Source organism: Bombina bombina, chromosome 4 (genome assembly GCF_027579735.1).
Source record: "Bombina bombina isolate aBomBom1 chromosome 4, aBomBom1.pri, whole genome shotgun sequence".
NCBI lineage: Eukaryota > Metazoa > Chordata > Amphibia > Anura > Bombinatoridae > Bombina > Bombina bombina.
Window position 1 is genome coordinate 1239030728 of NC_069502.1, and position 27232 is coordinate 1239057959.

Below are 27232 nucleotides of genomic sequence, written 5' to 3' on the forward strand. Positions count from 1 at the left end.
ATATGGTATTGGTTATAAATTGCACTAATTTTATCCAGGTTGTGTTCTTCATATTATTATGTGCACTAATTAATAGCACCAGCTGTTATTGAGATATCACCCTATAAAGGTATGAGAGGCATCTTCCCCCTATCATCTGTGAGTACGGGGAAACCCGAAATGCGTCATGTAGCTTTTGATGTGTGCTGCTCTCTGTTTGTTTTAATCCTTTTGTATGTTATTAAGCCAACGCTAGTTCTTTTGTTTTGTTTTTTATTTTTGAATTAAGAAATCTACTTGGTTTTTACGGAGCCATTCTAGTGTTACTTTTTTGTAATGTTGAATTGTCATATTACAGTCACATTCACTGCATCATTCTGTTTGCAAAACTTCTCTTGGTCTGTCTTGCTAAACAATATTTTGCTCACTTAACTATAACATCTTATTTATTAAGACTAACTAATAATAATAATATACAATTCTGAAAACTCATCAAGAGTCTATCAATTGTTTTCTTAACTGAAGATTATTTATTTAACATTTAACTTTTTAACATTAACAGTAAGACAAATTCACCTTATACTAATTAACTGCAGATTTTCCTATTATTTGCTCCTTAGTATTTAGTTCAGGCCTTAAAACAATGATGTAACATTTTGGAACAAATATACAACCCAAGAGCCCTGTGCCAGAAGCTAATATAGCAAATACCTGCACAGCCACCATATATTTTCCCTTGGTGCTCAGGTAGGCTGGGATAAATGAGACCCAAACACTACAGAACACCAACATGCTGAAGGTGATGTACTTGGCCTCATTGAAGCTATCAGGTAATGTACGTGCCAGGAAGGCCACAGTGAAGCTCACCCCAGCCAGAAGTCCCAGATACCCCAGTACGGAGATAAAGGCACCTAAAGAGCCTTCATTACATTCAATGACTATTTTGCCAATCTCAGAGTTCATATTAACATCCTTAAAAGGGGGTGACATAGACAACCAGATCCCACATATCAATACTTGAAGCAGTGAGCTCATTATGACAACACCATATGATATTCTATTTCCCATCCACTTCCTCCATCTGCTGCCTGGCCTGGTCACTGTGAAGGCAATGACAACCATGATAGTCTTGGCTAGTAGCGATGATACAGATACAGAGAAGATGATCCCAAAGGAGGTCTGTCTTAACATGCAGGTTAAATCCTCAGGTTTCCCAATAAAAAGCAAAGCACAGAGAAAGCTCAGCATGAGAGAGAACAGAAGGACAAAGCTGAGATCACGGTTATTGGCTTTGACAATTGGTGTGTCACGATGTCTGATGAAAAGCACAATGACTGCAACAGTCAGAGAACAAAGAAGAACAGAGAAGAAAGACAACAATTTGCCAATTAAATCTCCATAAGACAAGAAATCTAGGTCCTTGGGTAAACATCTGTCCTGCTTCTCATTTGGCCACTCATCCTCTGGACATGGTGTGCAGATTTCCATATCTGTAGAAACATTTAATATTGTCAGGATATGGAAAAATGGTGGGATAAAGTTTTTATGTAAGAACAAATCCTGTTTATCTGTCACTATGTGTATAATATATTCACAATTTGTTAATATTGTTGGAAACCTAAACGTATTAAGAAAACAACCAGAAATGTTGCATCAAGCTCAGCAATATGATAAATTCACTAATGGTCTCTCCAGTTTCTGTGATTTTGGAAGGGGAGCTATTAGTGTCATATCTGTAAAAACAACGACTGGATTCAATAGAAGTAACTTGTGAAACCAGCTGGAAACTGCATTTTTATAAAAATGTGTAACCGCCCCTTCCTGAATGAGTTCCACAAGATGTGAGACCAGCTCCATTATATTTAGTAGAGGAGCATCTGTCTCATATTAAATCCTTCCCATGTAAAACTAGGTCCACTATAAAGGAGCAGCACAAAAAATAACTTTACATAAAGTTATATACTAAGCTAAGGATAACTGAGAGGGTTTCACCAAAAAGATAAAATCTGTACCGGTACTGAGATCTAAATATTTAGTAGAGAAGAAACAGTTAAGAAAAAAAGAGATCTCACAAAATCACTCTTGTCCAATATAATACCAATTTAATCACCAGAGGATAAAAAGCATTATCAAACCCAATTTAATCACCAGAGGATAAAAAGCATTATCAAACCCAATTTAATCACCAGAGGATAAAAAGCATTATCAAACCCAATTTAATCACCAGAGGATAAAAAGCATTATCAAACCCAATTTAATCACCAGAGGATAAAAAGCATTATCAAACCCAATTTAATCACCAGAGGATAAAAAGCATTATCAAAACCAATTTAATCACCAGAGGATAAAAAGCATTATCAAACCCAATTTAATCACCAGAGGATAAAAAGCATTATCAAACCCAATTTAATCACCAGAGGATAAAAAGCATTATCAAAACCAATTTAATCACCAGAGGATAAAAAGCATTATCAAACCCAATTTAATCACCAGAGGATAAAAAGCATTATCAAAAGTCAGGATAATATAAAATAGAATAATATTCTGTACAGGATTAGAATGGCCGCTGATATGACATGAGTGGAGAAACTCAAGGAAACTACCACTTGATAAGAGTAACAAAAAACAGATACACTTAGCTCAAGGTATGAGTTCGCTGATACTGCATGCACTTTATAGTCAATAGTCCAAACACTGTCCTTGAAAATCTTGCTTGTCGATTCTCACAGTACTCATTTGGTTGATAGTTCAGAAACAGCTGGTCACTGTAACTGACGAGTTAGGCTAAATTGGTATTATATTGGACAAGAGTGCTTTTTTTTTCTTAACTGTTTCTTCTAAAAAATAACTTTACACCTTACAAACAAAAACAATAAAATGTCCATCTAATAAACAGTCTAACACGTGCAAGAAGAACATTTACAAAAGTAAAAGAAATGAAATAAAATAAAAATGAAACAACTTTGTTAGCTTTGAAATCACAAGCCTTCAGGATCGCCAGAAACAGACGTTATGAAGCAGCGGTCTGCTCCATAACCTGTCCGCCTGCTATGAGGCGGCGGACAGAAATCAACCCAATCGAATACGATTGGGTTGATTGACATCCCCTGCTAGTGGCCGATTGGCCGCAAATCTGCAGGGGGCGGCATTGCACCAGCAGTTCACAAGAACTGCTGGTGCAATGATAAATGCTGAGAGCGTATGCTGTCGGCATTTATCGATGTGCAGCGGACATGATCCGCAATATCGGATCATGGGGGGTAGTTATCAAGCCGTCTACTTTACCTGCCTTCGCCGGTTCAATACGCCCGCCTAAGCTCGCCTACCATCGCCGCCGCGGACCTTCAAAATTTTGCCTAAGTTATCAAAAAAGCTGTCAAAAAGCCGCGCACCAAGTACGGGGCGATGAGCAGCGGACTGTGAGAGTTAACACTCATCCGATCTCGCTGCTCTTCGGCTTTTTGACCGCTTTATTGCTAACCTGTCACTAAGCACCCACACTAACTACACTGTTCTACCCCCTATACCAGCACCCCCGGAGCCCCCCACAACTCAATAAAGTTATTAACCCCTAAACCGGTGCTCCTAGACCCCGCCGCAACTCTTATAAATCTATTAACCCCTAAACCGCCGCTCCCGGACACCGCCGCGACCTACATTATACCTAGAAACCCCTATCCTGCCCCCCCCTATACCGCCGCCACCTATAATAAAGTTATTAACCCCTATCCTGCCGATCCCGGACCTTGCCGCAACTAAATAAATAGTTTAACCCCTAAACCGCTGCAACGTATATTAAACTTATTAACCCCTAATCTGCCCCCCCTACACCGTCGCCACCAATAATAAATTTATTAACCCCTATCCTGCCCCCTCTACACCGCCGCCACTGTAATAAAATTATTAACCCCTAAACCTAAGTCTAACACTAACCCTAACGCCCCCCCTAACTTAAATATTAATTAAATAAATCTAAATAATATTTCTCTTATTAACTAAGTTAATCCTATTTAAAACTAAATACTTACCTTTAAAATAAACCCTAATATAGCTACAATATAAATAATAATTATTTTGTAGCTATCTTAGGATTTATTTTTATTTTACAGGTAACTTTCAATTTATTTTAACTAGGTACAATAGCTATTAAATAGTTATTAACTATTTAATAGCTACCTAGTTAAAATAAAGAGAAATTAACCTGTAAAATAAAAACTAACCTAAGTTACAATTACACCTAACACTACACTATACTTAAATAAATTAATCCTATTTAAAACTAAATACTTACCTGTAAAATAAATCCTAAGATAGCTACAATATAATTAATAATTACATTGTAGCTATTTTAGGATTTATATTTATTTTACAGGTAACTTTGTATTTATTTTAGCAAGTTAGAATAGTTATTAAATAGTTATTAACTATTTCATAACTACCTAGCTAAAAGAAATACAAATTACCTGTAAAATAAATCCTAACCTAAGTTACAATTAAACCTAACACTACAATATCATTACATTAATTAAATAAATTAGCTACAAATAACTACAATTAAATAAACTAACTAAAGTACAAAAAATAAAAAAAGCTGAGTTACAAAAAATAAAAAAAATAAGTTACAAACATTTAAAAATTATTACAACAATTTTAAGCTACTTACACCTAATCTAAGCCCCCTAATAAAATAACAAAGCCCCCCAAAATAAAAAAATTAAAAAGTTACCAGCTCTTTTACCTTACCAGCCCTTAAAAGGGCCTTTTGCGGGGCATGCCCCAAAGAATTCTGCTCTTTTGCCTGTAAAATAAAAATACAACCCCCCCAACATTAAAACCCACCACCCACATACCCCTAATCTAACCCAAACCCCCCTTAAATAAACCTAACACTACCCCCCTGAAGATCATCCTACATTGAGTCGTCTTCAGCCAGCCGACCACCGATGGAACCGAAGAGGAGATCCGGAGCGGCAGAAGTCATCATCCAAGGGGCGCTGAAGAAGTCTTCCATCCGATGAAGTCATCATCCAGGCGGCGCTGAAGAGGTCTTCCAACCGGGCGATGTCATCTTCCAAGCGGCATCTTCAATCTTCTTTCTTCCGGATCCATCTTCATCCAAGATGGCGTCCCTCGAATTCCGATTGGCTGATAGGATTCTATCAGCCAATCGGAATTAAGGTAGGAAAATTCTGATTGGCTGATGGAATCAGCAAATCAGATTCAAGTTCAATCCGATTGGCTGATCCAATCAGCCAATCAGATTGAGATCACATTCTATTGGCTGTTCCTATCAGAAAATAGAATGCGAGCTCAATCTGATTGGCTGATTGGATCAGCCAATCGGATTGAACTTGAATCTGATTGGCTGATTCCATCAGCCAATCAGAATTTTCCTACCTTAATTCCGATTGGCTGATAGAATCCTATCAGCCAATCGGAATTCGAGGGACGCCATCTTGGATGATGTCCCTTAAAGGAACCGTCATTCCTCGGGAAGTCGTCGGCCAGGATGGATGTTCTGCGTCGGCGGGATGAAGATGGATCCGGAAGAAAGAAGATTGAAGATGCCGCTTGATAGAAGACTTCAGCCCGATGATGGACCTCTTCAGCGCCCGCTTGGATCAAGACTTCAGCCCAATGATGGACCTCTTCAGCGCCCGCTTGGATCAAGACTTCAGCCCGATGATGGATCTCTTCAGCCCCCGCTTGGGCTTGGATGAAGATTTCGGAGCCTCCTCTGGACGGATCGGTGATACCCGGCGTGGTGAAGATAAGGTAGGATGATCTTCAGGGGCTTAGTGTTAGGTTTATTTAAGGGGGGTTTGGGTTAGATTAGGGGTATGTGGGTGGTGGGTTGTAATGTTGGGGGGGGGTATTGTATGTTTTTTTTTACAGGCAAAAGAGCAGAATTCTTTGGGGCATGCCCCGCAAAAGGCCCTTTTAAGGGCTGGTAAGGTAAAAGAGCTTTTCTATTTTTATTTTAGAATAGGGTAGGGCATTTTTTTTATTTTGGGGTGCTTTGTTTTTTTATTAGGTGGCTTTGAGTAGGTTTCATTAGCTTAAAATTGTTGTAATATTTTTATAATGTTTGTAAATTATTTTTTTTATTTTTGGTAACTTAGTTCTTTTTTATTTTTTGTACTTTAGTTAGTTTATTTAATTGTATTTATTTGTAGGTATTTTATGTAATTAATTTATTGATAGTGTAGTGTTAGGTTTAATTGTAGATAATTGTAGGTATTTTATTTAATTAATTTATTGATAGTGTAGTGTTAGGTTTAATTGTAACTTAGGTTAGGATTTATTTTACAGGTAATTTTGTAATTGTTTTAACTAGGTAGCTATTAAATAGTTATTAACTATTTAATAGCTATTGTACCTGGTTAAAATAAATACAAAGTTGCCTGTAAAATAAATATTAATCCTAAAATAGCTACAATGTAATTATTAGTTATATTGTAGCTGTATTATGGTTTATTTTACAGGTAAGTATTTAGCTTTAAATAGGAATAATTTATTTAATAAGAGTTAATTTATTTTGTAAGATAAAAATTATATTTAACTTAGGGGGGTGTTAGTGTTAGGTTTAGACTTAGCTTTAGGGGTTAATAAATTTATTAGAGTAGCGGTGAGGTTCAGTCGGCAGATTAGGGGTTAATACTTGAAGTTAGGTGTCAGCAATGTTAGGGAGGGCAGATTAGGGGTTAATACTATTTATTATAGGGTTATTGAGCCTGGAGTGAGGCGGATTAGGGGTTAATAATTTTATTATAGTAGCGGTGAGGTCCGGTCGGCAGATTAGGGGTTAATTATTGTAGGTAGCTGGCAGCGACGTTGTGGGGGGCAGATTAAGGGTTAATAAATATAATATAGGGGTCGGCGGTGTTAGGGGCAGCAGATTAGGGGTACATAGGGATAACGTAGGTTGTGGCGGTGTACGGAGCGGCAGATTAGGGGTTAATAATAATATGCAGGGGTCAGCGATAGCGGGGGCGGCAGATTAGGGGTTAATAAGTGTAAGGTAAGGGGTGTTTAGACTCTGGGTTCATGTTAGGGTGTTAGGTGCAGACTTAGGAAGTGTTTCCCCATAGGAAACAATAGGGCTGCGTTAGGAGCTGAACGCTGCTTTTTTGCAGGTGTTAGGTTTTTTTTCAGCTCAAACTTCCCTATTGTTTCCTATGGGGGAATCGTGCACGAGCACGTTTTTGAAGCTGGCCGCATCCCGTAAGCACCGCTGGTATTTAGAGTTGCAGTGGCAGTAAATTATGCTCTATGCTCCCTTTTTGGAGCCTAACGCAGCCATTCTGTGAACTCTAAATACCAGCGGTATTTAAAAGGTGCGGGGGAAAAAAAGCACGCGTAGCTAACGCACCCCTTTGGCCGCAGAACTCTAAATCTAGCCGGATGTTTGGCCACAGATGTTGTTACAATTTTTGATGAACCATAACAATATTTTTTTCCTGTGTATTTTTCTGTAAATGGTTCAATTATTAAATTTCTATGTATTTTATTAATTTAATTGTGCCCTTTTGTAATGTATGTATCTCCTTCCCATTCTGAAATACAGTATACGCCCCATAGCGAGACACCCTGGGTGAGTAGTTTTCAGTCGGTTATTGCTATCACATACAGTATATACGGTGCGGCAAATAAATGCGACACATATATTTCACCCATCGCCCGCTATTTTTCCTCCCATAAACTAACATAGTATAAGCGTTGCAAGTCGGTATAAAAAATTCAGCGCAAGGACTTACGCAGCGAAAATTGATAAATTGTATTTATTTAATTTAATTTTCACCTCGCCACACATAGGTAGGCACAGCAAGCCTTGCGCTGAATATGAAACTACCTTAACTGCATAAAAGTATTAACAAACACCTAACGCATGCGCAATATCTATCTGTCAACTGCCATCCCCCCGCCGCAATAACTAAATAAAATGTATTAACCCCTAATCTGCCAACCACCACATTGCAAAGTACATAATACAGTTATTAACCTCTAATCTGTCACCCACCCAAAACACAAAGTATCTAATTACACTATTAACCCCTTATCCTTCAACCCCCACAGCACAATATACGTATTAACATTATTAACCCCTAAACCGCCAACCCCCCACAAGGCAATCTACCTAATTATATTAAAGAAAAAGAATGAAATAGAAGCACTGTTATGGCACACTGAACCTATAAGTGATAGGGGAGGGGAAGACCGGAATAATATATTAAAACTTAACTTTTATTAGAAAGTATCATATAAAGAAATTCATTATGGTGGTGAGAAAACATAGTACATTTAAAGACAAATAACACACAAAAAATAAGAAAAACTGCTCCCTGTGTTTGTCACCACCGACTATTGAGTCTCCAAGATCGGCCTAAACTTATAAGCCATACATATACTCTAAGTAAACTTATAAGCCATACATATACTCTAAGTAAACTTATAAGCCATACATATACTCTAAGTAAACTTATAAGCCATACATATACTCTAAGTAAACTTATAAGCCATACATATACTCTAAGTAAACTTATAAGCCATACATATACTCAAAGTAAACTTATAAGCCATACATATACTCTAAGTAAACTTATAAGCCATACATATACTCTAAGTAAACTTATAAGCCATACATATACTCTAAGTAAACTTATAAGCCATACATATACTCTAAGTAAACTTATAAGCCATACATATACTCTAAGTAAACTTATAAGCCATACATATACTCTAAGTAAACTTATAAGCCATACATATACTCTAAGTAAACTTATAAGCCATACATATACTCTAAGTACCCGGATGATGATGACTTGGACAAGTAATGAGGAAATAATACCAATTATGATATTGTCATGAGTTATATAACTACTACTTGAGCCCAGCAACTGGTACAAAGATAACTGTGCCTGTTTACAAATGCACTAAAAAGGGGGACAGAATATTTTAATCGGAAGGTATAGACACAAAAACACATACATGTAGTGATTGGTGTAACTGATAGGAGCTCACATAATTAGACAGATATCACTGTTTATGATAGTTAAAGGCTTGGAAGAGTAAAAACAATGAACATGGGTAAGGAGTAGGAAACTCCCAATTAATACCTTACTAGCGGCTAGATTACGAGTTTTGCGTTATGAGTGAAAAAGCCTCATATCGCTGCTTTTTCACTACCACTGCTATTATGAGTATTGTCAGAATAGCTGTACCGTACACTTTTTTGACCGTAATGCAACGTAACTACCGCACCTTTCAAAAAGTCCTTTTTCAATGGGACTTCCATAGCGCCGATATTACGAGTTTTGCCTGGCAGGCCAAAAAGTGAGTGGTACAGCCTATACTGACAAGATTTGTTCCGCCATCTAAAGTCAGTAGTTATGGGTTTTGCGCTACAAAGCTGTAGCATAAAACTCATAACTAAAGTGTTACAAAGTACACTAACACCCATAGACTACCTATTAACCCCTAAACCGAGGCCCTCTCGCATCACAAACACTATAATAATAATATTAACCCCTAATCTGCCACTCCGGACATCACCGCCACTATAATAAACATATTAACCCCTAAACCTCCACACAACCGCATCGCAAACACTAGTTAAATATTATTAATCCCTAATAATAATAATCCAAGATGGCAATAGTATTGAGCTTACATTCTATTGGCTGTTCCAATCAGCCAATAAAATGTGATTGAACTTCAATCCTATTGGCTGATCCAATCAGCCAATAGGATTGAGCTTGCATTCTATTGGCTGTTCCAATCAGCCAATAAAATGTGAGTTCAATCCTATTGGCTGATTGCATCAGCCAATAGGATTTTTTCAACTTTAATTCCGATTGGATGATAGAATTCTATCAGCCAATTGGAATTCAAGGGATGCCATCTTGGATGACGTCTCTTAAACGAACCTTCATTCTTCAAGAGCCGTGGAAAGAAGAGGATGCTCCACGCCGGATGTCTTGAAAATGGAGCTGCTCCATGTCGGAAGGATGAAGATAGAAGATGCCGTCTGGATGAAGACTTCTGCCCGTCTGGAGGATGACTTCTTGCCGCTTGGATGAAGACTTCTCCCGGCTTGATGAGGATGGATGTCCGGTCTTCAAAAACTGTAAGTGGATCTTCGGGTGTTAGTGTTAGTTTTTTTTTTAAGGGTTTATTGGGTGGGTTTTATTTTTAGATTAGGGGTTTGGGCAAAGAAAAAGAGCTAAATGCCCTTTTAAGGACAATGCCCATACAAATGCCCTTTTCAGGGCAATGGGGAGCTTAGGTTTTTTAGATAGGATTTTATTTGGGGGGTTTGGTTGTGTGGGTGGTGGGTTTTACTGTTGGGGGGTTGTTTGTATTTTTTTACAGGTAAAAGAGCTGATTTCTTTGGGGCAATGCCCCGCAAAAGGCCCTTTTAAGGGCAATTGGTAGTTTAGTCTAGGCTAGGGTTTTTTATTTGGGGGGGCTTTTTATTTTGATAGGGCTATTAGATTAGGTGTAATTAGTTTAAATAATTGATCATTTCTTTTTTATTTTATGTAATTTAGTGTTTATTTTTGGGGGGAATTTAGTTAATTGTATTTAATTAATCTAATTTATTAATTGTAGTGTAATGTTAGGTGATGGTGTAACTCAGGTTAGAAAGAGGGGGTATTCTACAGCTCAACCCAGAAACTTCAGGCTATTTCAGAGTGATAACTCTCCCTAGTGGTTATAATACAAGGTATATATACAAATAAATAGATCTGGAACAGCGCTACTAGAGCATGAAGAATCAATCAATAAGAAATGATCAAAAGCAAGGAAAGTTGTCTAAAATAAATGTTATTTATTATTACACTTAAAATATCAATGTATTTTCATTGATGTTAGTATAGCTTCTATATACTTGCACACCTGAATACTAAAGTGACCGGTCACAATTATATATTTCTAAAATAGTATGTTACTCTAATAAAACAATGTGTAAAATGTGCATACAATGCTAAACACAATGAACTGAATAAATAAAACAAGTATCGATCTGATTGAAGCAATAAGTCAATCTATTATGACCGATAAGGATTTGTAGCATGAATGTAATAAACTGAATGTCCAGTCTCACACCGTGTATGACATAAAGAACACCACTTTTTATAGCAAAGTCCAATCCTGTATGTATACGATATTCCTCTAAAACACCGTCTGCACGTACCTTCCTTCAGTACAGATCTAGCAGAATGTTACTTGCTATCCAGATCTCCCACTAAGTAGCGGGTGAAGGACAGATAGTTTTTCTCTTGTGTTACCGAAGTTGTGATATAGTCTCTGTATGTTACAGTCTCTCACCTTTAAAGCTGGGTCTTTCTTTTTCGGGCGCCGCTGCGTCTCGTGTGCTCCACACTTAGTGGTTAGTTTGTCTCTGTTGATTTCTTCGGCTTCTGCATCACATGAGACCTGCTGGCCAATGAGGATCCTCCGGGTTGGGAAACTGCAAGTTAGCCCTTTGAGTGTACCGGGGTTTAAGGATTACTCTGCGCAGAGTATCAACTCATTCAGGCTTTGAGCTTTTGTTATAAATACTGGCATCCAATTGACGCGTTTCGCCTGGCTTAGAGGCTTTTTCAAGATGTATGCTAAGTGTTTGAGTTGCCTTAAATACACCTCCTCTGGGCTTCAATTGGTTCATTCATCCAGGTCTATTAATTAAAGGTGGAATTCATTTTTTAAGGTGGATAGTATTCTCTCTGTATAAAATTTTTTCAGATATTCATTTTTATTTTTATTTATATTGATTACTTGCTCTGTGTATTGAGATAGTCCAAGAATACCCCTTTTGTTATGGTATATTGGGTATTATGTTCACCATATATATGGCTAAAAGAATAATTAGTACATGCTTTACATGGTGTTGAGCTGTATAAAAATGTGTCAAATACAAAATTCAGAGCATCTGTTTATACTTTAATATTAATATAACCCACGGTTACACAAATATATGTTGCTGGGTTAGCTTTTATTTTACAGGTAAATGTATATAGTGATCTCCCGAACTGTTCGCCGGCGAACGGTTCCCTGCGAACATAGCTTGTTCGCATTCGCCGCCGCGGGCGAACATATGCGATGTTCGATCCGCCCCCTATGTATCATCATTGAGTAAACTTTGACCCTGTATCTCACAGTCTGCAGACACATTACAGCCAATCAGCAGCAGACACTCCCTTCCAGACCCTCCCAGGTCCCGGGCAGCAGCCATTTTAGAATCATTGTGATGCAGCTTTTGAAGAGAGAGGAGGTTTATTGTTGCAGCTCCTGATTTTATTGGGAAATTGATAGCTACGCTAGTCTATTCTGTCTCCACTAAAGTCCTGAAGGACTCATCTGATCTCTGCTGTAAGGACTACATTTAAAAAACAAAAAACTTTTACATTAGTTTGCTAATTGCAAGTTTAATCTAATTTCATTTTCCATCAGGCCTGTGTGCCAGGCCCACCGCAAGCATATACTGTGATTAATTGCTCTGTGCAACCACTCATACCTGTTGGTTTAACATTATTTAAAAAAAAATAAAAAAACCTGTTACATTAGTTTGCTAATTGCAAATTTAATCTAATTTCATTTTCCATCAGGCCTGTGTGCCAGGCCCACTGCAAGCATATACTGTGCTTAATTGCTCAGTGCAACAACTCATACCTGTTGGTTTAACATTATTTAAAAAAAAAAAAATTACATTAGTTTGCTAATTGCAAGTTTAATCTAATTTCATTTTCCATCAGGCCTGTGTGCCAGGCCCACCGCAAGCATATACTGTGCTTAATTGCTCTGTGCAACCACTCATACCTGTTGGTTTAACATTATTTAAAAAAAATAAAAAAACTTTTACATTAGTTTGCTAATTGCAAATTTAATCTAATTTCATTTTCCATCAGGCCTGTGTGCCAGGCCCACCGCAAGCATATACTGTGATTTATTTCTCTGTGCCACCACTCATATCTTCTTGTTTAATAGTAGTGTAAGTGTACATAAAAAAAAAAAAAAACTTTTTGGATTGTGAAACATCAGTCTGCTTTTTTGTTTCCTGCTCACAGCGTATACTGTGCCCACTTGCCCAGTGCCACCACTCATAATTTGTTTAATAGTATTGTAAGCGTACATTTTAAAAAAAATAACAGGCAGAGGTAGGCCACCCCGCAGGTGCCGTCGTGGTCGTGGTGCTGTGATTCCTTTAGACCCTACAAATATGCACATTGTTCAGACGCCGGGTGCCAGGGGGGACACGAAAAGTTCTGAGGAGGACCTAGTTGAATGGCTAACACAGGACACCCAATCTTCTACAGCTTCCGCTCCTAGTCCTCCTAACCTTGACGCACCATCTATGTCCAGCTGTGCTTTGGGCACCTCTCAAATGACCAGTGCCACTCGCCCGCCTGTCGCCACCACCAACACTGGCACCACAGCCGCTTCACTTGATCTGTCACAGGAGTTATTGACACATCAGTTGGAAGAAATGAGTGATGCGCAACCATCATTGACAGAGGATGTAGATAACAGTGATATGTCTCAGTCAGGCAGCATTACAGACATGGAGGTACGGTGTGATGATGATGATGATGATGTTGTACCCGCTGCTGCTTCCTTTGTTGATGTGTCAGATACAAGTGAAGCGGTTGATGATGATGTGTCGGTGGATGTCACGTGGGTGCCTGCTAGAAGAGAAGAAGAAGAGGGGGAAGTTCAGATGGGGAGACAGAGAGGAGGAGGAGGAGACGAGTTGGAAGCAGGGGGAGGTTGTCACAAGGAGCTAGTGGCACAGTCAGACAGCATGCATCGGCACCCGGGGTCAGCCAGACAGCACGCCGACAACCATCAACGCATGCTGTTGCCACCACCAGAATGCCGTCATCGCAGAGCTCAGCAGTGTGGCATTTTTTTTTGTGTGTCTGCCTCTGACAACAGTGATGCCATTTGCAACCTGTGCCAAAATAAACTGAGTCGTGGGAAGTCCAACACCCACCTAGGTACAACTGCTTTGCGAAGGCACATGGTCTCACATCACAAACTCCAATGGGAAGAAAACATGAGTAGAAGCAGCACACAAACTCAAAGCCACCCTCCTCCTCCTGCTCCAGCATCTTCAGCCACGTCAACCACTGCTGTCCTCCTTGCCCCCTCTCAACCATCCTCCACTGAGTCTCTCTTACGTAGCAGTTCCTGGTCATCTGCCCACAGTCAGGTGTCTGTCAAGGACATGTTTGAGCGTAAGAAGCCAATTTCTCAAAGTCACCCCCTTGCCCGGCGTCTGACAGCTGGCTTGTCTGAACTCTTAGCCCGCCAGCTTTTACCATACAAGCTGGTGGAGTCTGATGCTTTCAAAAAATGTGTATCTATTGGGACACCGCAGTGGAAGGTACCTGGCAGAAATTTCTTTTCACAAAAGGCAATCCCAAACCTGTACTCTATTGTGCGAAAGGAAGTTATGGCATGTCTGGCACACAGCGTTGGGTCAAGAGTCCATATGACCATGGATAGCTGGTCTGCAAAGCATGGTCAGGGCAGGTATATCACCTACACTGTGCATTGGGTAAACCTGCTGATGTCTGACAAGCATGGAATGCGTGGCTCTGCAGAAGAGTTGGTGACACCGCCACGACTTGCAGGCAGGCCTGCTGCTACCTCCTCTACTCCTCCTACTCCATCCTCTTCCATAACCTCTTCCTCGGCTGAGTCCTTTTCTGCTTCTGCGTCTTGCTCCACATCAACGGCACCCCCCCAGCTCCCCAGGTACTATTCAACATCCCGGAAACAGCAGTGTCACGCCGTCTTGGGGTTGACTTGCCTGAAAGCGTAGAGTCAGACTGCACCAGCACTCCTGACCGCCCTGAACGCACAGGTGGATCAGTGGCTGACTCCGCACCAACTGGAGATTGGCAAGGTTGTTTCTGACAATGGAAGTAATTTGGTGGCGGCATTGAAATTGGGCAAGTTGACACATGTGCCGTGCATGGCACATGTGTGTAATCTGATTGTACAACGCTTTGTGCATAAGTACCCAGGCTTACAGGACGTCCTGAAGCAGGCCAGGAAGGTGTGTGGCCATTTCAGGCATTCCTACACGGCCATGGCGCACTTGTCCAATATCCAGCGTCGAAACAACCTGCCAGTGAGGCGCTTGATTTGCGACAGCCCGACACAGTGGAATTCAACACTCCTAATGTTCGACCACCTGCTCCAACAAGAAAAAGCTGTTAATGAGTATTTGTATGACCGGGGTGCTAGGACAGCCTCTGGGGAGCTGGGGATTTTTTTGCCAAATTACTGGACGCTCATGCGCAATGCCTGTAGGCTCATGCGTCCTTTTGAGGAGGTGAAAAACCTTGTCAGTCGCACCGAAGGCACCATCAGCGACATCATACCATTTGTTTTCTTCCTGGAGCGTGCCCTGCGAAGAGTGCTGGATCAGACTGTAGATGAGCGTGAAGAGTTGTGGTGTACATCACCACCAGAAACAGCCTTATCAGCATCGCTTGCTGGACCTGCGGCAACGCAGGAAGAGGATTGTGAGGAAGAGGAGTCAGAGGAGGAATGTGGCTTTGAGGAGGAGGAGGAGGAGGAGGAGGAAGACCAAGTACAACAGGCATCCCAGGGTGCTCGTTGTTGTCACCTCTCTGGTACCCGTGGTGTTGTACGTGGCTGGGGCGAAGAAGATACCCTCAGTGACATCAGTGAAGACGAGGAATGGGACATGATTAGCTCGGCATCCAACCTTGTGCAAATGGGGTCTTTCATGCTGTCGTGCCTGTTGAGGGACCCTCGTATAAAAAAGCTGAAGGAGAACGACCTGTACTGGGTGTCCCCGCTACTAGACCCCCGGTATAAGCATAAAGTGCCTGAAATGTTACCAAATTCCCGCAAGTCGGAAAGGATGGAGCATTTTAAAAATAAATTAAAAACTATGCTTTACACAGCGTATAAGGGTGATGTCACAGCACAACGGGAATCTAACAGGGGAAGAGATGAAAGTAATCCTCCTCCTCCCATAACCACGGTGGCAAGGACAGGACGCTTTCCTGACGTCTTGTTGATGGAGGACATGCAGAACTTTTTAACTCCTATGCATCGCCAGAGCCTTTTGGGATCCAGCCTCAGAGAAAGACTCAACCGACAGGTAGCAGACTACCTAGCATTAACTGCGGATCTCGACACTCTGAGGAGCGATTGACCCCTTGACTACTGGGTGTGCAGGCTTGACCTGTGGCCTGAGCTATCCCAATTTGCAATTGAACTTCTGGCCTGCCCCGCTTCAAGTGTCCTGTCCGAAAGGACCTTCAGTGCAGCAGGAGGTTTTGTCACTGAGAAGAGAAGTTGGCTAGGTCAAAAAAGTCTTGACTATCTCACCTTTATTAAAATGAATGAGGGATGGATCCCGAAGGGACTGACATTGGGCGATACATTTGAGTAAAAAAGGCCTGATGATGAGATGAGCTGTCTTGGGATACAAATGGTACACACGCTGGCTTTTTTTTTTTATAATGCAGGCTGACTTGCGTGACTTATCCGCCAACAACTAGTGTTCAAGCCGCAAGGTTTTAGGGCACTTTCTAACTGTTTTACAAACATTAATTATCTCCGGGTTCCATCTATGCCATACCTGTACTCTATTGTGCAAAAGGATGCCATATGTGGTGTTTCATGCTGTTGTACCTGTTGAGGGTCATGGCCCATCGTATAAAAAGGCTGAAGGAGAACGACCTGTACTGGGTGTCCAAGCACATTTTTTGTTCAATATTCCCGGTTCCTCTAAATTATCTCCGGGTTCCTCAAATCAATGCCATACCTGTACTCGATTGTGCAAAAGGGTGGCATATGTGGTGTTTCATGCTGTTGTGCCTGTTGAGGGTTGTGGCCCATCGTATAAAAAGGCTGAAGGAGAACGACCTGTACTGGGTGTCCAAGCACATTTTTTGTTCAATATTCCCGGTTCCTCTAAATCAGCGGTTCCCAACCTGTGGTACGCGTACCCCTGGGGGTACTTGGTGGACCGGTTGGGGGTACGCGAAAATATTGTTGGTTATGGTGGAAGATGCGGGGGGAGGGTCGGGGGGGGCACTCTCAATGGGTCATCAACTAATAACCATTGTGGAACTGTGGAAGGAAGGAACGCTCAGCTGGAAAGTAACATGTGAAGTCCTGGCCTTGCATATAGGCAGATGGGAGCCCCTGCACCTGAAATATGTGGACCGGGTGTGGATGACTCTGGTCCACATATTAATGATCACCCTGTGTCACCAGACAGCTTAGCCTCTTGCTCCACCCACCCCCATGCTGTGCACAAAATTTTGACTGCAAGTGTGCAGTTAGAAGCAGCACTGCAGCAGCATAGCTGCGTGGACAGGCGTGGTAGAGCCATGGAGGTCTGCATCCCCAAATAAGTTATAGTCAGTGCCTGTAAGTAAAGTACTGCTGCTAGTGCTTGCTTGATTCAGATTGCTTCACTTCCAACTAAAAACGTCCATAGTGGCTGGGTGGTTAATATCGATCTCACAAATTTAACTATTTATTTTTATGATCATTACACTTTGACTCTCCCCCCAGGGCAGTGTGAAGGGGCAACCAGGCACTGCCAGGGGCGCCAGCCACACAGCAGGGCTCCTCCTGAGAATGAGATCTGAGCTTTAATCCTGGTGATACACGTACAGTCATATGCCATTCAGGTATAGCATACCTCCCCTATAAAAAAGTACTTCCTTTAATTTGAGGGATGGGTGGGGGTAATGAAGAGATGGGTACTCATAAATGAAAAGCCTAATCAAGGGGTACAGGAGAGAAAAAAGGTTGGGAACCGCTGCTCTAAATTATCTCCGGGTTCCTCAAATCAATGCCATACCTGTACTCAATTGTGCAAAAGGGTGGCATATGTGATGTTTCATGCTGTTGTGCCTGTTGAGGGTTGTGGCCCATCGTATAAAAAGGCTGAAGGAGAACGACCTGTACTGCCTTGCTGCTCCTTTTAGGCAGGCCAGCTCTTTGCATACATGCCCACAGACTCTGTAAGAGATGCCTCTTTTAGGGAGAGGTGCAGCCATAATGCAGGGTCAGAACCTCTGTCTGCAACTGGTATACTTGATTGTGCAAAAGGAAGTAACCTTACCATGGTTCCCTGACCCCACGTCTTGTTGTTATATTTTGGTGAGGGTAATCATGCAGGCTATATAGACCTCCCCCGATAGGGGGAGTAACAGGGGTGAAAGTGCTAATAATAGTACTACTTTACACAACCGAGTTAGCCAGGGGTCCCAGTCCAAGGCTGCATGTCTTGTTGTTTTATTTGGTGCGACTAATCATGCAGGCCATATAGACCTCCCACCATTAGGGGTTGTAACAGGTATTAAACTAATAAGAACAGTACTACTTAACACAACCTAGTTACCATGGGTCCCAGACCGCATGTTTTGTTGTTTTACTTTGTTAGGATAATCATGATGGCCATGTAGACCTCCCCCGAGAGGTGGCAGTAACAGGGATGAAAGTGCTAAGAATAGTACTACTTTACACAACCGAGTTAGCCATGGGTCGCAGTCCAAGACCGCATGTCTTGTTGTTTTGTTTGGTCCGGCTAATCATGCAGGCCATATAGACCTCCCACCATTAGGGGTTGTAACAGGTATTAAACTAATAAGAACAGTACTACCGAAATAAACCTACTTACCATGGTTTTAAGAGCCCAGGTTTTATTGTTGTACTTTGTTAGGCTAATCATGATGGCCATGTAGACCTCCCCCGAGAGGTATGGAAGTAACAGGGATGAAAGTGCTAAGAATAGTACTACTTTACACAACCTAGTTAGCCATGGGTCCCAGTCCAAGACTGCATGTCTTGTTGTTTTGTTTGGTGCGGCTAATCATGCAGGCCATATAGACCTCCCACCATTAGGGGTTGTAACAGGTATTAAACTAATAAGAACAGTACTACTGAAATTAACCTAGTTACCACGCATGTTTAATTACTATACTTTGTCAGGGTAATTATATATCTAACAAATCTATCTATTTATCTTCTATCGATTCTATCTAACTATCAATCTATGTAAATCTATATATGCAATCTATCAATCATCTATTTATCTATCTATCTATCTATCTATCTATCTATCTATCTATCATCTATCTTCTGTACGGACTGTGTTTTTGACAAATTTGAAGTAGGAGGACAGACCAATCACAGGGATTAAACTGCTAAGAATAGTACTACTTAAGAAAACCTAGTTATACCAGTACCACCATGGGTCCCAGACCACATGTTTGGTTGTTATACTTTGTCAGGGTAATCATGCAGGCCATATAGACCTCCCTTGATAGCTGGAGTAACAGGGATTAAAGTGCTAAGAATAGTACAACTTAACACAACCTAGTTAACGTTAACAGTGGTTCCCAGACCGCATGTCTTGTTGTTATATTTTGTCAGGATAATCAGGCAGGCCATATAGACCTCCCCCGATAGGGTGAGTAACAGGTATTAAAATGCTAAGAACAGTACTACTTAACACAACCTTACCATGGGTCCCAGAGCGTATGTTTTATTATTATATTTTGTAAGGGTAATCATGCAGGCCATATAGACCTCCCCCGATAGGGGGAGTAAGAGGGATTAAACTGCTAAGAACAGCACTACTTAACACAACCTAGTTACCATGGGTCCCAGACCACATGTTTAATTATTATACTTTGTCAGGGTAATTATATATCTAACAAATCTATCTATTTATCTTCTATCGATTCTATCTAACTATCAATCTATGTATATCTATCTATTCTATCTATCTATCTATCTATCTTGTGTCCGGACTGTTTTGAGACAGCCACTTGTGTTTTTGACAAATTTGAAGTAGGAGGACAGACCAATCACAGGGATTAAACTGCTAAGAATAGTAATACTTAAGAAAACCTAGTTATACCAGTACCACCATGGGTCCCAGACCGCATGTTTTGTTATTATACTTTGTCAGGGTAATCATGCAGGCCATATACACCTCCCTTGATAGGGGGAGTAACAGGGATTAAAGTGCTAAGAATAGTACAACTTAACACAACCTAGTTAACAGTGGTTCCCAGACAGCATGTCTTGTTGTTATATTTTGTCAGGATAATCAGGCAGGCCATATAGACCTCCCCCGATAGGGTGAGTAACAGGTATTAAAATGCTAAGAACAGTACTACTTAACACAACATTATCATGGGTCCCAGAGCGTATGTTTATTATTATATTTTGTAAGGTTAATCATGCAGGCCATACAGACCTCCCCCGATAGGGTGAGTAACAGGTATTAAAATGCTAAGAACAGTACTACTTAAAACAACCTTACCATGGGTCCCAAGAAGCATGTTTTATTATTATATTTTGTAAGGGTAATCATGCAGGCCATATAGACCTCTCTCCCGATAGGGTGAGTAACAGGTATTAAAATGCTAAGAACAGTACTACTTAACACAACCTTACCATGGGTCCCAGAGCGCATGTTTTATTATTATATTTTGTAAGGGTCATCATGCAGGCCATATAGACCTCCCCTGATAGGGTGAGTAATAGGTATTAAAATGCTAAGAACAGTACTACTTAACACAACCTTACCATGGGTCCCAGCCGCATGTTTGGTTGTTATACTTTGTCAGGGTAATCATGCAGGCCATATAGACCTCCCCCGATAGGGTGAGTAACAGGTATTAAAATGCTAAGAACAGTACTACTTAATACAACCTTACAATGGGTCACAGAACGCATGTTTTATTATTATATTTTGTCAGGGCAATCATGCAGGCCATATAGACCTCCCCCGATAGGGTGAGTAACAGGTATTAAACTGCTAAGAATAGTACTACTTAACACAACCTAGTTACCATGGGTCCAAGACCGCATGTTGTGTTGTTATACTTTGTCAGGGTAATCATGCAGGCCATATAGACCTCCCCCGATAGGGGGAGTTACAGGGATTAAAGTGCTAAGAACAGTACTACTTAACACAACCTAGTTATCCTGGGTCCCAGACCGTGTGTCTTGTTGTTATACTTTGTCAGGGTAATCATGCACGCCATATAGACCTCCCCAGATAGGGGGAGTAACATGTATTAAACTGCTAAGAACAGTACTACTTAACACAACCTTACCATGGGTCCCAGAGCGCATGTTTTATTATTATATTTTGTAAGGGTCATCATGCAGGCCATATAGACCTCCCCCGATAGGGTGAGTAATAGGTATTAAAATACTAAGAACAGTACTACTTAACACAACCTTACCATGGGTCCCAGCCGCATGTTTGGTTGTTATATTTTGTCAGGATAATCATGCAGGCCATATAGACCTCCCCCGATAGGGTGAGTAACAGGTATTAAAATACTAAGAACAGTACTACTTAATACAACCTTACAATGGGTCACAGAACGCATGTTTTATTATTATATTTTGTCAGGGCAATCATGCAGGCCATATAGACCTCCCCCGATAGGGTGAGTAACAGGTATTAAACTGCTAAGAATAGTACTACTTAACACAACCTAGTTACCATGGGTCCCAGTCCGCATGTTTTGTTGTTATACTTTGTCAGGGTAATCATGCAGGCCATATAGACCTCCCCCGATAGGGGGAGTTACAGGGATTAAAGTGCTAAGAACAGTACTACTTAACACAACCTAGTTATCCTGGGTCCCAGACCGTGTGTCTTGTTGTTATACTTTGTCAGGGTAATCATGCACGCCATATAGACCTCCCCCGATAGGGGGAGTAACAGGGATTAAAGTGCTAAGAATAGTACTACTTAACACAGCCTTGTTACCATGGGTCCCAGACCACATGTTTAATTATTATACTTTGTCAGGGTAATTATATATCTAGCAAATCTATCTATTTATCTTCCATCGATTCTATCTAACTATCAATCTATGTATATCTATCTATCCTATCTTTCTATCTATCTATCTATCTATCTATCTATCTATCTATCTTCTGTCCGGACTGTTTTGAGACAGCCACTTGTTTTTTTGACAAATTTGAAGTAGGAGGACAGACCAATCACAGGGATTAAACTGCGAAGAATAGTAATACTTACGAAAACCTAGTTATACCAGAACCACCATGGGTCCCAGACCGCATGTTTGGTTGTTATACTTTGTCAGGGTAATCATGCAGGCCATATAGACCTCCCCCGATAGGGTGAGTAACAGGTATTAAAATGCTAAGAACAGTACTACTTAATACAACCTTACAATGGGTCACAGAACGCATGTTTTATTATTATATTTTGTCAGGGCAATCATGCAGGCCATATAAACCTCCCCCGATAGGGTGAGTAACAGGTATTAAACTGCTAAGAATAGTACTACTTAACACAACCTAGTTACCATGGGTCCCAGACCGCATGTTTTGTTGTTATACTTTGTCAGGGTAATCATGCAGGCCATATAGACCTCCCCCGATAGGGGGAGTAAGAGGGATTAAACTGCTAAGAACAGTACTACTTAACACAACCTAGTTACCATGGGTCCCAGACAGCATGTCTTATTGTTATATTTTTTCAGGGTAATCAGGCAGGCCATATAGACCTCACCTGATAGGGGGAGTAATAGGGATTAAACTGCTAAGAATAGTACTACTTAACACAACCTAGTTACCATGGGTCCCAGACCGCATGTTTAATTATTATACCTTGTCAGGGTAATTATATAGCTATCAAATCTATCTATCTCGTGTCCGGACTGTTTTGAGACAGCAACTTGTGTTTTTGACAAATTTGAAGTAGGAGGACAGACCAATCATCTTCTTCCATCTCCCTGTTCCAAAAATGCAGGCCATATAGACCTCCCCCGATAGGGGGAGTAACAGGTAGTAGTAAACTGCTAAGAATAGTACTACTTAACACACCACGGGTCCCAGACCACATGTCTTATTGTTATACTCTGTCAGGGAAATTATATATCTTTCAAATCTATCTAACTATCAACCGTATGTATCAAATGTATATTGCATCTATTGATCAATGTAATTCGTATCTATCAAATGTATATTGCATCTTTTGATCAATGAAATTCATATCTATCAAATGTATATTGCATCTTTGGATCGATAACATTCGTATCTATCAAATGGATATTGCATCTATTGATCTATGTAATTCGTATCTATCAAATGTATATTGCATCTATTGATCTATGTAATTTGTATCGATCATATGTATATGGCATTGATTGAGCTATGTAATCTATGTATCTATCTATCAAATCTATCTATCTCGTGGTTGTGCAAATGCACTGTTTGCGGTTGTTTGCGGTGCGTTACACTTGGAGTTTGGTCTGTCACTGTGAAGCAGGCGTAACCCTTACAATACCTGATCGATACGACATCATAACTGATGTTTTAAAGCACGTTATTGCAAACAATTTATTAATGTTAGGTGATTTAGGCCCTTTATGGGTTAAAAGCAGACTCTGCATCAACTATGTAATTTTCCATGGGAGTTTTGACATGGATCCCCCTCCAGCATGCCACAGTCCAGGTGTTAGTCCCCTTGAAACAACTTTTCCAACACTATTGTGGCCAGAAAGAATCCTTGTGGGTTTTAAAGTTCGCCTGCCTATTGAAGTCAATGGCGGTTTGCGCGGTTTGCCGGTTCGCGAACAATACCGGAAGTTCGAGTCCGCCGTTCGCAAACCGAAATTTTTAAGTTCGCGACATCACTAAATGTATATTTATTTTAACTAGGTAGCTAGTAAATAATTAATAACTATTTACTAACAAGTAAATACAAACTTAGCTGTGAAATAAAAATAAAACCTTGTAACTATTAGTTATATTGTAGCTAGCTTAGGGTTTATTTTATAGGTAAGTATTTAGTTTTAAATAGGAATTAGTTAGGTAATGATAGTAAGTTTTATTTAGATTTATTTTAATTATAATAAAGTTAGGGCTAGAGCTAGACTTAGGGTTAGGTTTAGGGGTTAATATATTTATTTAGTGTTAGTTATGTGGGAGGACAGAGGTCTAGGGGTTAATAACTTTAGTATAGTGGCAGCGGTGACGTTGGGGGTGGCAGATTAGGGGTTAATAAATGTATGTAGGTTGCGGCGACATTGGGGGCAGCAGATTAGGGCTTAATAAGTGTAATGTAGGTAGCGACAACATTGGGGCAGCAGATTAGGGGTTAATAAATTTATGTAGGTGGCGGTGACATTGGGGGCGGCAGATTAGGGGTTAATAAGTGTAGGTAAGTGGCAGCAACATTGGGGGCAGCAGATTAGGGGTTAATAAGTGTAATGTAGGTGGTGGCGATGTCGGGCGGCAGATTAGGGGTTAATAAGTATAATGTAGGTGACGGCGATGTCGGGGGCGGCAGATTAGGGGTGTTTAGACTTGGGGTTTATGTTAGGGTGTTAGGTGTAAACATAACTTTTCTTTCCCCATAGGAATCAATGGGGCTGCTTTACAGAGCTTTACGCTCCTTTATTGCTGGTGTTAGGCTTTTTTTAGCCGGCTCTCCCCATTGAGGTCTATGGGGAAATCTTGCATGAGCACGTAAAACCAGCTCAAAGCAGCGCTGGTATTTGTGTGCAGTATGGAGCTCAACGCTGCCATATTGCCCACTAACGCAAGTTATTACAGAGCCACTCATAACGCAAAACTTGTAATCTGGCCATAGGTTATTTATAATTAAAGTAAAATAACACAACCTATACCTTATGTACGGCAATCAGCAACCAAAACATAAGCCCTAGGTAATCCTCCAAACAGTAAAAAAGGCGAGGCAGGCAGGCAGATAAAAATTTAGACTAGTATGTGCCTCTTGTATTATTCTCACTGTATAATGCTTTAAGATCATGTATAGTTATAATGACAAAACTATAATCAGAGTGTCTAAGTAGTGATGTCGCGAACCTTAAAATTTCGGTTCGTGAACGGCAGACTCGAACTTCCGCTACTGTTCGCGAACCGGCGAACCGCCATTGACTTCAATAGGCAGGCGAACTTTAAAACCCACAAGGACTCTTTCTGGCCACAATAGTGATGGAAAAGTTGTTTCAAGGGGACTAACACCTGGACTGTGGCATGCCGGAGGGGGATCCATGGCAAAACTCCCACGGAAAATTACATAGTTGATGCAGAGTCTGGTTTTAAGCCATAAAGGGCCTAAATCACGTAACATTCCTAAATTGTTTGGAATAACGTGCTTTAAAACATCAGGTATGATGTTGTATCGATTAGGTAGTGTAAGGGTTACGCCCGCTTCACAGTGACAGACCAAACTCCCTGTGTAACGCACTGCAAACAACCGCAAAAAGTCCATTTGCACAACCACGAGATAGATAGATTTGATAGATAGATAGATAGATAGATACATAGATTACATAGATCAATAGATGCAATATACATATGATAGATCAAATTACATAGATCAATAGATGCAATATACATTTGATAGATACGAATTACATAGATCAATAGATGCAATATACATTTGATAGATACGAATTACATAGATCAATAGATGCAATATACATTTGATAGATATGAATTACATAGATCAAAAGATGCAATATACATTTGAAAGATACGAATTACATAGATCAATAGATGCAATATATATTTGATAGATACGATTGATAGTTAGATAGCTTCGATAGATAAATAGATAGATTTGTTAGATATATAATTTCCTTGACAGAGTATAACAATAAGACATGCGGTCTGGGACCCGTGGTGTATTAAGTAGTACTATTCTTAGCAGTTTACTACCTGTTACTCCCCATATTGGGGGAGGTCTATATGGCCTGCATTTTTGGAACAGGGAGATGGAAGAAGATGATTGGTCTGTCCTCCTACTTCAAATTTTAACTAAACACTAGTGGCTGTCTCAAAACAGTCCGGCCACAAGATAGATAGATTTGATAGATAGATATATATAGATTGATAGTTCGATAGAATCGATAGAAGATAAATAGATAGATTTGATAGATATATAATTACCCTGACAAAGTATAACAATAAAACATGCCGTCTGGGACCCATGGTAACTAGGTTGTGTTAAGTAGTACTATTCTTAGCACTTTAACCCATGTTACTCCCCCTATCGGGGGAGGTCTATATGGCCTGCATGATTACCCTGACAAAGTATATCAACAAGACATGCGGTCTGGGACCCATGGTTACTAGGTTGTGTTAAGTAGTACTGTTCTTAGCAGTTTAATACCTGTTACGTCCCCTATCGGGGGAGGTCTATATGGCCTGCATGATTACCCTGACAAAGTATAACAACAAGACATGCGGTCTGGGACCCATGGTAACTAGGTTGTGTTAAGTAGTACTGTTCTTAGCAGTTTAATACCTGTTACTCCCCCCTATCGGGGGAGGTCTATATGGCCTGCATGATTACCCTGACAAAGTATAACAACAAGACATGCTGTCTGGGACCCATGGTAACTAGGTTGTGTTAAGTAGTACTGTTCTTAGCAGTTTAATACCTGTTACTCCCCCTATCTGGGGAGGTCTATATGGCCTGCATGATTACCCTGACAAAGTATAACAATAAATCATGCGGTGTGGGACCCATGGTAACTAGGTTGTGTTAAGTAGTACTGTTCTTAGCAGTTTAATACCTGTTACTTCCCCTATCGGGGGAGGTCTATATGGCCTGCATGATTACCCTGACAAAGTATAACAACAAGACATGCGGTCTGGGACCCATGGTAACTAGGTTGTGTTAAGTAGTACTGTTCTTAGCAGTCTAATACCTGTTACTCCCCCTATCGGGGAAGGTCTATATGGCCTGCATGATAACCCTGACAAAGTATAACAAGACATGAGGTCTGGGACCCATGGTAACTAGGTTGTGTTAAGTAGTACTGTTCTTAGCAGTTTAATCCCTGTTACTACCCCTATCGGGGGAGGTCTATATGGCCTGCATGATTACCCTGACAAAGTATAAAAACAAAACATGCGGTCTGGGACCCATGGTATCTAGGTTGTGTTAAGTAGTACTATTCTTATCACTTTAATCACTGTAACTCCCCCTATCGGGGGAGGTCTATATGGCCTGCATGATTACTTTGACAAAGTATAACAACAAGACATGCGGTCTGGGACCCATGGTAACTAGGTTGTGTTTAGTAGTACTATTCTTAGCACTTTAACCCATGTTACTCCCCCTATCGGGGGGGTCTATATGGCCTGCATGATTACCCTGACAAAGTATATCAACAAGACATGCGGTCTGGGACCCATGGTAACTAGG

At 40.6% G+C, this 27232-nt stretch overlaps 1 protein-coding gene across 1 annotated transcript in view; it reads right to left on the minus strand.

Annotated features, from left to right (window-relative positions):
- Positions 1 to 561: 561 nt before the first annotated feature.
- Positions 562 to 27232, minus strand: part of LOC128658295 (G-protein coupled receptor family C group 6 member A-like) — a 446551-nt gene continuing 419880 nt past the window's right edge. The window contains exon 5 of the mRNA XM_053712829.1: positions 562 to 1469. Within this exon, the coding sequence (XP_053568804.1) occupies positions 562 to 1469 (908 nt within the window). The remainder of the gene's footprint in view (positions 1470 to 27232) is intronic.